This window comes from Vulpes vulpes, chromosome 2 (assembly GCF_048418805.1).
Source record: "Vulpes vulpes isolate BD-2025 chromosome 2, VulVul3, whole genome shotgun sequence".
NCBI lineage: Eukaryota > Metazoa > Chordata > Mammalia > Carnivora > Canidae > Vulpes > Vulpes vulpes.
In genome coordinates this window covers 146942570-146956433 of record NC_132781.1, presented here as the reverse complement: position 1 = coordinate 146956433, position 13864 = coordinate 146942570, and the positions used below count along the sequence as shown (strand labels likewise).

The window sequence follows — 13864 nt, the reverse complement described above, 5'->3', positions numbered from 1 at the left end:
CTGCCAGTCATCCTGAGCCTTGAATATTTTTCTTTTATCTTTTAGTAGCTAGGAAATTTTTGCAATAAAATTCTGCCACTTATAGGTAACTTTGGGTGCCTTTGGGCATGAAGAAGAGGTTATCTCTAATCCTTTGTCTCCAAGAGTGATTAAGAACATCATCTATTACAAGTGTAATACCCACGATGAGAGAGAGGCGGTCATTCAGCAAGAACTGGTCATCCATATTGGCTGGATCATCTCCAATAACCCTGAGTTATTCAGTGGCATGCTGAAAATACGAATTGGGTGAGTAAAGTGCTTTGCATTTGCATAAAGAGAGTTGTTCAAGTTGTCCTCCAATAGGCATGGCCTACCCCAGGCCTCGTGGGTATCTAGGAGAGCGCATCTTTCCCTAAAGTAATAGAGGCAGCATCTGGTGGTGTGAAGAAATAAATACCTGTGACCTGACCTGAAAGACCCTTCTTGCTTTTTTTAATTCACATGTTACACATAATGAAGTAACACTGTTCTCTGATAAAATCAAACTCCAGGGATTTAAAGAGCTATATCATGTTTAAAAAACAAAAAACAAAACAAAACGAACACACCAAACATAAAACCCATAAAAATTCCTGTAAATAAAATGGATAAACCTTAAGCGAAGTATGATTTTCAGTAAAACTGAATGTCAGGAAAACACACTGAAGTAAAAAATTTTTGTCCTTTTCAGAATATTCTACTACCTCCATTTTTCTACCAGAATCTGATTTTTAATCATTAAAATCTTACATGTTCTATTTGGAGGAGAAATTAAAAGTAAGGGTCTGGTGATCTTCAGTCTTCTTAATCAAGAATTTTGGGAGGCAATGTGGTCAGGCAGGCTGACCAGGCTTTGGCATTCAGCAGAATGGAGTGTAAGTCCTGGCTGCCACTTACCCCTTTAGTGACTTGGGATAAGTGACTGAGCCTCTCCAGCCTCATGTTTATACCAGGCTCATTGTTTTATGGGAGATGGAATGACAGGATATGTTTTAAAAACCTACCACAACCAAATAAAGTATAAATGTTTCTTTTCTTTACTATTTTTTTGATTATCACATACATGAATAGAATCAAACAATAAAGAAGGAAACTAATGTAGAGGAATCTAATATATGGCCAGTTTGAGACGGTGTTCCTCAAGTGTCTGAAAAGAACACAGTCTGTCAGGCACAAATATATATGAATGTGCAAATATGAATAAGTGTAGAGGTGGCTGGTAATAAAATTGGATCATTAGTATCTTTACTGTTTCTGTTCTATCCAATCTTTGGTTTTTGGTAAAAAGTCATAAAAATTTCTCATTTTAATCATGGATTTGTCTCCTTCTCCTTGCATTTTTTTTTTTTAGTTTTGCTTTGTGTATTTTAAAGTTTTTTTGTCTGTGTCACTTTGAATTTAAACAATATATCTTCCTTTGTGCCATTTATTTTCTACTTGAATTCTTTTAAAGATTTGTTTTAATTTCAATCATTTTTAAAATTATGGAGACTAGTATAAGAAAGCCTCTGTGCCCATACTTTCACTCAGCTTCAACAGTATCATCACGTGGCCAGTCTTATTTCACTCATACCCTCCCTATTACTCATCCCATTCATTCCCCCTCCCAGGCTTAGAGCACATCCATCATATCATTTCATCTGTAAATACTTGAGTGTGTATCTCTATGAGATAGGGACTTTTTATTTTACTTTTTTTTTTAAAGATTTTATTTATTTATTTATTCATTCATTCATTCATTCATTCATTCATGAGAGACACAGGCAGAGGGAGAAGAAGCAGGCTTCATGCAGGGAGCTCAATGCAGGACTTGATCCCGGGTCTCCAGGATCAGCCCTGGGCCGAAGGTGGTGTTAAACTGGGCTGCCAGAGATAAGGACTTTTAAAAAACATAACCATGATACCATTACAATGCATAAAATATAACAAATTATTTTCTGTCTGATACTACTCCTGTGCCTGCTTTCGCTTAATGTCATTATTAGCTTAATATACTGTCTTCTCTTTACCTTTAATGTTCTTTTTTCATTTAATATAGATATATCTTTTATATTCAACATATATGCTGTATTTTTAATTCAATCTGAGATTATCTTTTCATAGAAATCTGTATTTCATATTTGTGACATTTCTATTTTGACTTATTTGTTCCTACCGTTTTGTTTTCTGTTTACCATGCTTTTTGTTATTTTTTCCTTTTTTTATGTTGGATTGATTTCCCTTTCATTTCTTAGTTTACTTTGTTTGTTTTTTAAAGATTTTATATATGTAACACGAACAGAGCATACAGGCAGGGGGCAGAGCAGGAGAGGGAGAAGCCCGATGTGGGGGCCCAATCCCAGGACCCTGGAATCATGACCTGAGCCGAAGGCAGACACTCAACCACCTGAACCACCCAGGCACTCCCCATTCCTTAGTTTTAATTTTGCACATGTGTATGAAGCACTTTGTGAAAAATGATTACCCAGCTTTTCATTCAAAATTACATATAAAAAAACTAGTTGCTTATTTAGCAGTATCTGCATACCTCTTGTTTCAACAATTCTCATCCTAGGAATTTAGACATGTTTTATAGCAGTCTTCATTTCAGCAGTGTTTGAAATAGTGAAACCTTGGGGACAACCTAGATTTCCATCAGTAGAAATTAGTTTAAATAAATTATTATAGCCAGATAATAAAATGCTGATCAGCCATTACAAGTAACAAGAGAAAGTCTGTACTGACATTTATAAATGTCTAAGATAAATTAAGTGAAAAAATAACTAAGTTACGAATGTATTGTTCTATTTTTAAATAAAAGAGCAATAATAATACTGTACATACATATAACATGTGGGGGGAAATACCTGAAAAATATAAAATCATTGTCAGTTATTTTCTCTAGGAGATTTCTACTTCTAGGTTATATTTTTCAGCTTTATTTAAAGATTTTCATTTGACGTTATTATTTTTAAACTGTTGGCCTTACTTCAATTATAGCATATTTCAGGTGAATTTCCCAACCTTTATCTCCCCTTTCTGTTGATCAAAGAGGGAATTCACTCAGCATAGAACTTGACCTTAATTTTTATTCTTTAAAGTTGTTCCTTTCAAAGATTTAGAGGTATTCCAAATCAATTATAAGAACTTTCAATCATACCCTGATTTGTTCAATCTGTTTGCTCTAATATTTTTAACTCTAATGTCTTGACTACATATAAGGTTACAGAAATGGATCTTTCATGTAAGTTGTCTCTAAATGAAAGGAAATGTGATTCTCTGTATCCATACTGGATATTAAACGTACTCTTTTGCCCCAGACTCAGGCATTTCTCTGAACCTGACTGAGAAGCAAAGGTTATAACTCTTCCAAAGCACATTCCTTGTAATAAATGTTCTATTCAGGAGAGCCACTTTAAGTGATAGTCATCCTTGCAGAGGTTTAAACAGAGCCTTAGAGTAGAAGTTAACAGTTTCCCAGAATTTTACTTCCAGTGCTGTGTTTTTCAACCTGTAGTTTTTCCTTCACTGCTTATTCAGCATTTTAGGCTAATTTATGTTCTTCCAAAAACCTATTGGAATTTTCTTTCTTGAATTCAAATCTGACCTGAAACTTCACTTGATGGAAATGAAATAGGTTTAATTTATTCTAAAAATAGTTTTCTTCCAGTTTTTGTATCTGCTACTCTATATGCTCAGTGCCTTCCATGAGAAATAATATACCCTTTTTTCCTTAAACTGTGCCACCCAAAATAAAAATGTCAGGATAGCAGCATGTGACTTAGTATTTAATGATAGCAGAAAACCTTCTAATGAAGATTTGCCATGAAACTTTAATTATTCATTGTCCTGAAACTCATTCTGGAATTAACTGTGGCATTGTATTTCCATTGTGAATATTAACAATGTCCCTGCCCAACTCACTGCTGTGTATTTCCCTCTCACTTGGGTCTCACAGGTTTAGCTCCAAATAGTGTTGCATTTTCAATTGGAGAGAAATCTTTTTTTTAATAAGGTATAATTTATTTGAGAAATTTACTTCTGCTAATGATAGGGACTATATCTTATTCTCCTGTCTATGTCGGGGTCTAGCTCACAGGAGATGCTTAATAAAATTTGATTGTTTAATATATAGGTAGGTTATAAGTAGGTTCAGAAAGCTTGCTTTGAGCCAGCAATGAGGAATTTAGGGAAAACAAAAGATAGCCTGCCTCTGCTCATTAGATAAAGAAATAAAGGACTCTTTTACTTTTGATAAATGTTATTTGATTTGTATAAGTCATGTCCTTCAGGAATTTACCAAGTCAAATAGGGCCTTATTTATATGAAAATCCAGCTATACATGTAATGGGTAAAAGGATATAGCACTTTTCTCCATTTATTAATGGAGTGGTACAATTAATCACATCAGAGTATGGTACAAGTTGCCTTATAATGGTACCTCTCTAAAATAGCATTCCCAATTAGGATCTAAGGGGATATGCATATGAGTAGCATGTGGTTAGCGCACTGAGAAGTTCACTATGATAAACATTGTGTTCTTCCATATATTCTTCCAACATAACCACAAATATTACTTATTTATATATACTATAAACTATATACTATGCAAAATGCTAAAATACTTCACATATATTATCTGATATAATAGATTCAACAACTTTGAGGTAGGCACTAGTACCCCAAATCAGCAAACCAAGATTCAGAAAGCCTAGATGACCTGTCTTTGTTAAACCAGACTGTCAAAGTGGGATTCATACCCAGATCTGCCGGATTCCACAGTTCTTTATCTGATTATAAGTGCTTTATATATGTTTTCACTTATGTAGACTGTTGCTGTTTTCTCAGGGAAATACACATTGCTGTTTTCCTAAAATCTTATGACCTTTAGGGTGTCTTCTACATGATTTCAACTTCTGACTCATTTTGTATTCAAGTATTCATATAGCAACTATGATGTACATTAGCTCTAGATGGTTTTCATCTTCTGTTTGTCATTCCTCTAATACAGCATCAGTACTGTCTGGCACTGCACAGTGCAAGGCACACCAAGGAGCCTGAAGCATTAGAAGTTAACATAAGAAATTAAATTTTGCCACTTTATTCATCATGGCACCAAACAAATGGGGATGATTTGGAACTGATTCTGAATTAGCTCTTTGTACGCTGCAAGAAATGTATTAAAATACTGTGAAAATTTAGCAAAGTAACTTGCCCAAGGTCACAACACCACAAACTAGGATTTGAACCTAGAGTGAATGTCTCCTGTGTTCATGTTTCCCAACCACCTATTCCAGCTCCCCTGTATATAAAATAGGGAAGCTATCATTGGCTTTGCTTCCTCATTGGATTGTGGGGATTCTCAGTAAGGAATGTGAAGTTGTTTTATAAAGCTTCAACAGTGTTGCTGTGACATTCAGTAATTTGAGGTCATGTATCATATGGCTTTTGGAGTATAGATACGTCTAGGCATACCTTTATACACACCAGAAGTCCCAAGAAGCAGGACACTCTCCCTTCCAACACACATTCCTCCCCCCATCTTCCAGTCCTAGGCTTTCAAAGACCCTCTACTCCCATAAAATATGTTCAGCTTTGAAGTATCCCTTTTTGCTGTAGTTATTTCTACTTGAGAATCTAGTGCAGTAATCCTTAAGCCTTTCATACAGAAACCTTAACTCAGAATCCCGTCTGTATTCCCTACTGCCATCTGACCTGGTCTCTCCCCTCCATCACTTGATCATCCCTCATGAGATACTTGCCAAACCCTCTAAAATCCCCTTATACCTGTGCCCATAGTGCTCTCCTACCACATTAACAGAAAGGTTTTTGGAACCTTATTTCTATTCTAGGGATATCAGACAACTTTAGAGAAGTACAATTATCCTGTCTCTGGGACTTGGAATAGTGTCCCTCTAAAAAAGAAAAAGGTATTTTTGTATCTTTTAAATATATTTGTATTGCACTTTATCCTTAGTCAATTTTACTCGGACGTCAGCTCTCTAAGTGAATGGCTTGCTTGCATGTTAGTTTACTGCCAGCTGCGGAAATATATATGTTTCTTACAAGAATTTACTTGAATTAGTCCCTAGAAAGTTTTAGTTTGTTTAGTGATGAGCAAATTATTCATTTATAGGGTCCTTGAATGTCAAATTTCTTATAAATTGTTGAACTTATTATTCCTCTAAGTCACCCCTTTGTGTATTATGGTGATAGCAGCATGATTTTAAAAGAAGTCGGGGGGTGTTCTGGAAAACATTAATTTTTTACTTCCTTAAAGGTTAATTAAAGCATTTCAGACTCATTCATATCTAACCTTTTACTATTGTTTCTCTTGTTGATTACAAATAAAGAGATTGATAGTTTAGTCACTTTTTAACACCATATTCCCCCTGAAATGCCAACATTCACTAGGCTGAATGGATATAAGAAATAAGAACATTCATCTTAGTCATGGTCCATTTACCTAGAGTTCCTCTGCACTATGTATACTTTTATCTCTCTGTTTTAACCTTTCTCTATGAGGTTTGGAGGCTTTTAAAATTTATTTATTTATATCACCCACTGCCTCAGTTGCTTTAAATCAGTGCTACCTATGTTTCTTTCCTCTTTTTTCCAAAGTTAATCCTGCCAGTGCAATTTCTCAACATTACTGCTATCAGGTACTCCTGTGAACGAAATTAACCTACTCACAGGAATGGTATTCTAGTCTGATAATGATTTGATTTGCTGTCTCATTATTGATTTGTGCTCCAGCTTTCTTGTTGAAATAGATCAAGTTCCTGACAGGCCCATTACTGTAAAGACCTCCAATCAACTGCTTTCTGCTCTCGGTCTGTCAGTCAGGCTTTAGTGGGAGATAACCCTTGAGGATATATGTTATCAAGCCTTTTTCATCTCTGCTTTTCATACTGCCAGGACATCATCTGTAAGCAATTATGATTCAGGCATGTCTTCTCTTCTGATGCCCACTGCTGGGCCATTGATGTCATCGGTACTAGACTGTAACATTGCTTATGCAATAAAGGAAAGAGGAGATAATTAGAAGTCTGAGTACATTAGCACGTCTTTATGCTCATTCAAAGGTCTTTATTTTTGACACTTGATATGAGGAAGTGAGATGATAGAGCTCTCCTACCTCTATTCTGATTATTTCAGGGGTAGAGTAAGTGAGTCATTGTTCTCCAGTTACCGGACAGGAAGCTCAGTTTGCCTTTTCAAATTATCACCCTTTCTGTATTAAGATGAATCAAGCAAAAAAGTCCTTTCCTGCAATTTTACCATCTCCTCTTACATGACTTAGTAAATGCTTGCAGAGAGTTATTCATTCCCTGTTTAACAGCAAACTTGGCAAACACTTCTTAATATCTTCAAATTGGCTCAAAATGATTATTTTTAAAATTGTTTCTTGCTATGAATCAGAGGCATGTTTTCAGAAAATGTTAGCTGTCCTGGTTTACCAATGATGTCAGATTTCCATGTACTTTACTGTATATTGCACTCCTTGATTGGGGCATGTTGGAAAGAAAAATACCAATATGTGGACAGTATGCTTACTAACCTCACAAGATAGTTTTTAGAAGGATAAGGTTGTCCCTAGGACTATATAGGAATACTAGTCCACCTTTTCATACTTTTGCAGCAGTGCTGAGGAATTCATTGTCCTCAACTCAAACCTTGATACACATGAAGGTTGATCTGGTCAGTCGTGTGTATCTGCCACTTTCTCATTTGCTTATTGGCAAGTAGAGCATGTCCCTGGTTCTTTAGACAGACTGAATTTATATGGATGTGATCCAAGGATAACCTTCATTCTTTTGACCTTCCACATTTGCTCACTTGCTTTCTTTCCCCATTTGCATTAACTGCTTTTACATTGGAATTGTCAACTCAGATTTGATGATTTTGTCAGCAGGAATAAGGATAAGAAGTGAGATATTCTCATGCAAAGGAATTAATTCCCTTTCATATTAGTAGTTCTAAAAATGGATTAAAACTTTGAATTTTTTAACTGGGGGTGTTTCTCCCTAGGTAATTTACATTCTCTGTCTTTGCAGTGTAGTAGTTTATGTCTAAGACTTGCTGTTTTTTAGTCCTTTGAAGAATTCTAAGCTAAAAAGATTGGTTTGGCCAGTATTTTTGAATGAATAAATGTATTTTTAGTAATATGGCAGATAAATTATATTCATTTGTGCTAGAATGAATGGAAAACAGTCACCTTTCTTTGGTGACTATTGAGTACAATGTTTTCTATAATTTGGCTCACAGAACTGCTGAGATTTTGTGAACAGAAGGTAGAAACCTGAGGGGAAATTTTTAGATCTCCAACTATCTTGTTATTGTCACAAAAGATTATAAAAGGTAAATGTGATAAATAATGCTCAGTTTTAATAACTCAAGTTTTAGAAAATTAGAAACTTAGTGTTTTTAAAATTTTAAAGTTATTTCTTTTAGAAGGGGACACCTCCTGAAACTTCAAGACTTCAGTATAAACATTGTATTATCTTTCTCCAACCTGAGTATCAGAGGTCAAATAAAAGGAGTTTTCTAACTTTTTTTATGACTCTATAATTTCAAAAGCTTTTTAACATACATTGTCTTTTTGTTCCTGAAAATAATTCCATAAAATGAGCTGAACAAGTAAGAATAATATTCCCATTTGAAAAATAATTTGCCAGTGGGACACAGTTGGTAAGTGACAGAATTGGTATTTAAGCCTATCTTTATTGCTTTTGCTTTTCATTATAAAAAAAATTTAAATGTTTAATAATAGAATAATTTGGTAAATACCCATGTGCCCATTATTTAAATTATTAGCAATTTACATTTGTCATATTTGCTTCATCTTTTTTTTTTTTTTTTTGGCTGTAGCTTATAAAGCAAATCTCAGACTCTTTTACTTTTACTTCTCAATATTTTAATTTTGTATATCTTTAAAAGAACATTTTCTCAATAAACACAATACTGTTATCACACCCAACAAAATGTATCAGTAATTCCTTAATATCATCTAATGCCCAGTTCTTATTCAGATTTCTCTGGTTGTCCTCAAAATAACTTTTAAAAAAAAGTCAGGATCCCAAACAGGACCCACCTGTGGCATTTGTTGTTATAGCTCTTCAGTCACTTTTAATCTGGTAAAGGACCTCCAAACCCCACTTTACTTTTCATTCCTTTGACTTGTTGAGACCAAAAGACAGGTGTTTAGATTTTTAATTTGATGCTCTTCCTTTTATACTAAGTTACCTCAAATGTAAATGTTAAATATTAAAGAAAAGAAGAAAATAATAGAGGATAATTATAACCTGTAAAATTAAAAACAATTTTTTATTTAAACAGAGGCCCATGGAGCAGTTTATTACTTTAACAGCTAATTTCATAGGCAACTTTAACATCAAAGCATCCAAAGTAACTATATCTTTGTGGCTTTTAAACTGATATAGCATTTTGACTAAATACAATTCATAATAATGAGAATGAAAAATTAAAGACATTCTAGTCTTTGACAATAATATAGTTTTAGTCCAGCTCTTCTTTTCAACCTATTAGAGAAATATAAATGGTAAATCTTAATTCTGTCACATGTTCTGTTGTTTTGTTTATTTTGTTGTTTGCACATGCTTTGTCATCATTATTGTTCTTACCAGTGAGCAACTATTAAATATTTATCATGTACCATCAACAGTAATAATAGTAATAATATATATATTTTAAATTATCATGTTCCATCCTTGTGTATCTTTCATACATCTCAGTGCAATTAACTGGTAAACTAGTTAAATTCCTAACTTCCAGAAATAACAACAACAGAATATATGGGAAAGGGTAGGAAAAGGAATTGGGTCGCCTCAGCAGAAGGCAGTGAGATTGGAGCAGTCAGAGAACAAGGACATTTGCCTTGTGGCCTGTGGCCTGGCCCAGCAGGCAGGGACATATGCCTGGCTGATATCACCTGGGCTCAACTGGGAAGGCTTCACGCTTTTCTTATTTTTTTCCTATGAGAGACATTAAAAGTATCCCATGGGGATGCATCAGTGTTGTTTTGCAAAGCAGCCTTAGAGAAAGAAGGACTTTAATCTTTTGATTATTTCCACCCAGCTTTTTCATCCTCTGTACCTGCAATAGCCTTGTGGGTTGTCTTTCGATAAAGTGTATCAGGAAAAAGATAATGACATATTTGAGTGCAGTAACTTAACCACTTTAAACTCTTCACTGCTGTAAACAGACATTTCTCCCAGTGGGTTGGTTATACTGCTCCCCTTTGGGAGACAAAGTAATATGGGTGGTGAAGGCACATTCTTTCTAGTTGCTGAGCTGCACTGTCTGTGATTGTTATTCAGTGTTCATCGAAGGATTTAAGGATAAAGCTTGGAAATCTGCTATATAAAACTAATTCCCTAGCTCTTCCTAATGGTGTGTAGAGTTCTGATTCCCTAAGGCACAGTATTATTTCCATGGTTTTCTTTGTTTTGCATAACTAGTCTATCTGAGTTCTTTCCTCAGAATACAGTAAATGAAAAAAATGAGATGAAACTGTAAAAATACATATTAAAAGCTTCTTAAAAAGTGAAATAACATATATGTAAAATAATTCAGTATTTTACCTTGGAAAATGCAAGACACATAAATAGCAATCCAGTTGCCTAAGTAATTACATTAAAGCCTCCTCTGCAATAAAAAAAAATATTTTATAAACAGCATTTAAATATCTATTAAAGAATAGATTCTTTAAGAATAGGTACATGAACAGCATTTAAATATCTGTAAAGAAGATTCTTCTGAAATCTGTTAAAGTATGTTCTCTAATATACTCCTATAATTGAGCTATAACTGTGTCCTTATATTTCAAAGGCAGATACTTCCCTGTCTTTTCCAAACACAAGAGAATGACTGCAAAGTAAAGGAAATAGGTATAAGTGCTTGTCCTTCCTGGGAAAGGAACACTTATGTAATAGCATATCTTAGCCCATTTCCAATTCCAATGAATTGTTTTTATCCTACTTGGATATATCTAGTACTATGAAAATAATAGTGTAGCAGCTATTGTACGCAGTATACTTTTGTACCAAACTGATAGAATCTCATTTAGTAAGAACCTCAGTCCTTACCTATTTTCATGTTTACTACCTAAGCACATATGCAAGAGCAGACCTGACCTCTTTTTTTAAGAATCTGATGATGTCATATAATCTTGATGGAAGGAATTATATCAATGGTTCAGAAAATTCCAATGACTTTTTCTTCATTCCCCTTTGAATGGGTCAGTGCTGTCGAGGGGACTGCTGTGAGAAGCACGAGGTGATTTACTGATTCATGCTTCTCTTTGTTTCAGGTGGATCATCCATGCTATGGAGTATGAACTACAGATCCGTGGCGGAGACAAACCAGCTAGAGACTTGTATCAGCTGTCACCTAGTGAAGTTAAACAGCTTCTGTTGGATATTCTCCAGCCTCAACAGAATGGAGGGTAATGAGGACCCTTTATTACCTACAGAACACTCTGGATTTATAGTAACATCATACTCTGATATATATGCCATATATATATTTCATTCATCTATGAAATTAATAAGATAGTAATAAATAAAATACAACAGTATCAGAGGTCACCTTACTAGGTAGACAATGTACACAAAGATACTAATCAAAATGTTTATCTTCAGCTGTGATTTTGTATTAAATTTAATTTTATACTGTTTTCTGGTATAGTTTATCAGTGTATCTTAATTTTTATTTTATACAGAGTGTAAGACTTTTTACCACTTTGGTCAATTCCTTTTCTGAACCTTTGTAGCACTTACCATCTCTTCCCAACATTTTGGCATAAAGATTTGAGTTAGGTAACATTATTTAAATACGTTGCCTGTAACTCTGTCTCCCTAAGTAGACTATAAACTTATTCAGAGCTAAATCATTTCATAGACTTAACTTGTGTTAAGCTTAGAATAAACAACAACAACAAAAATACTTCTGGAATGCATTGAAGACTGTTTTCTTACAGTAAGAGTTTTAATATAATTATTTAGGCAAGCATTTATTAGCACTATTTGTATGCCTGATATTTTCTAAGATGATATAGTTATATGCCTAGAAAAGAAGTCCTCTACAAAAATAGATTTGAGCAAATGGGAAAACATCTTTGTTCTTACAGAGGAGCACTTAACATTATAAAGATATCAGATATAAATTTAATGCAATTCCAAAAAAATTCCAACAAGCTGTTTATGGAGATAGACAAGTTAATACTAAACTTCATATGGAGAAGCAAGCATGCAAGAATAACCAGAACAACATGAAAGAAGGGCTTGCCCTAACAGTGAAACATACTATGGAGCCTCTATGATAAAAACAGTGTGCTGATGGCACATGAACACATAAATAGGCCAGCTGAACAGAATGGAAAGCCCAGAAACAGACCTTAAGCACATAGGAAATTTAATGTGTGATGAAGGTGCATCTCATATCACTGGATCAAAGATGGACATTATTTTTTTAAATAAGTAGTGATGGGACAACTGAACAGTCATTTAGGAAAAGAGAAAGTCAAATCCATACTTTATATCATACACAAGAATAAACTCTGAATAGAGTTTGCTGTCTAAATATAAAAAATGAAACCACACTAGAGCTAAAAGAAGACATGGGTAAATTCTGCTTTAACCTCGGTATGAGAAAGACTTTCTAACTATGGCTCAAATCTAGGGGTATTAAAAGATTAATAAGACTATATAAAAATTTAAAACATCATTTTGCATGGCAGAAAATAGACAATCTCAGAAGACAGCTGAGAAACTGGAACAAAAAATAGGCTACAAATGGCTAATTTCCAAGAATTCTTAAAAACTGAGAGACAAAGAACCAAAAACCCAAGAGAAAAAGAGGGGAAAATATGATTAATTAAATTCATTTAAAACATAAAAAATGGACTTTAGATATTTAAAAAATATGTTTGAACCAACTCATAGAGAAGTATAAATTAAAACATATTGGGATGCTATTTCTCATCTATCAGACTGGCAAAAGTTAAACATTATGATAAACATTTGCTGTGGCTATAGGGAAACAAGACTCTTGTGTAGCTGGTGGGTACAGCCCTTTTGTATGGGAATTTGGCAACATCTAAAACAAGTCTACATGTGCACTTAACCCCTTGACTTTTAGGAATTTATTCTAGAGATGTGTTTCCAACAATATTGCATCATTGTGTATAAATTTTAGAGTGCCCATTACCTAAATCCTTGTGCATAGGAGAAAATTTGAATAAGCTGTGGTGCATCCACAGATGGAGTGTGATGAAGCTGTGAAAACAGAAGGAGCATTGTCTCTGAACTGATATGGAATCATTTCTATAATATATTGTTAAATGAAAATAACTGTACAAAAGAGCATCTGTAGCATGCTACTTGTGTAAGAAAGGAAATATTTGCTCATTTGTGCAGAAGAAATACAGGAAGGTTAAACTAGTAACTAAGGAGATTGGTTACCTTCAGGGAGTGGGTGAGAACAGGGTGGAACAGCTGGGTACAGCGTAATAGGGTTGAATGGGAAAGCAGTATTTTCCTGAATATCACCATTTTGTGTAGCACTGACTCTTAAACTGCCATAATATTTTATATACCCAAAATGTAGTAACTAATTAAAATTAATCCAGATGTGGAAGGAATACAAAACAATACAAATAGTAACAAATGAACCTAACTGTATGCCAAATGAATAATATTCCCACACTGAAGGGAGTTGGGAAGAAAAGAATTAACCCAAAAACCTTTGGAAAACATTTCTAGATACTGTAAAGCTAAAGAAAAAAAAAAGGGCTATACACAAATAGTATACTTATAGTATATTAATAAGGTTTTTAAAAATC

The 13864-nt window shown here is 34.2% G+C and overlaps 1 protein-coding gene across 10 annotated transcripts in view; it reads left to right on the top strand.

The window, feature by feature from the left end:
* PHKB (phosphorylase kinase regulatory subunit beta) overlaps positions 1-13864 on the top strand; it is a 212831-nt gene that overhangs the window by 188703 nt on the left and 10264 nt on the right. For all 10 annotated transcript variants that reach the window (XM_072750287.1, XM_026014319.2, XM_072750291.1 and 7 more), the window contains 2 exons: positions 86-288; positions 11333-11467. In XM_072750287.1, coding sequence (XP_072606388.1) covers positions 86-288; positions 11333-11467 — 338 coding nt within the window. The remainder of the gene's footprint in view (positions 1-85; positions 289-11332; positions 11468-13864) is intronic.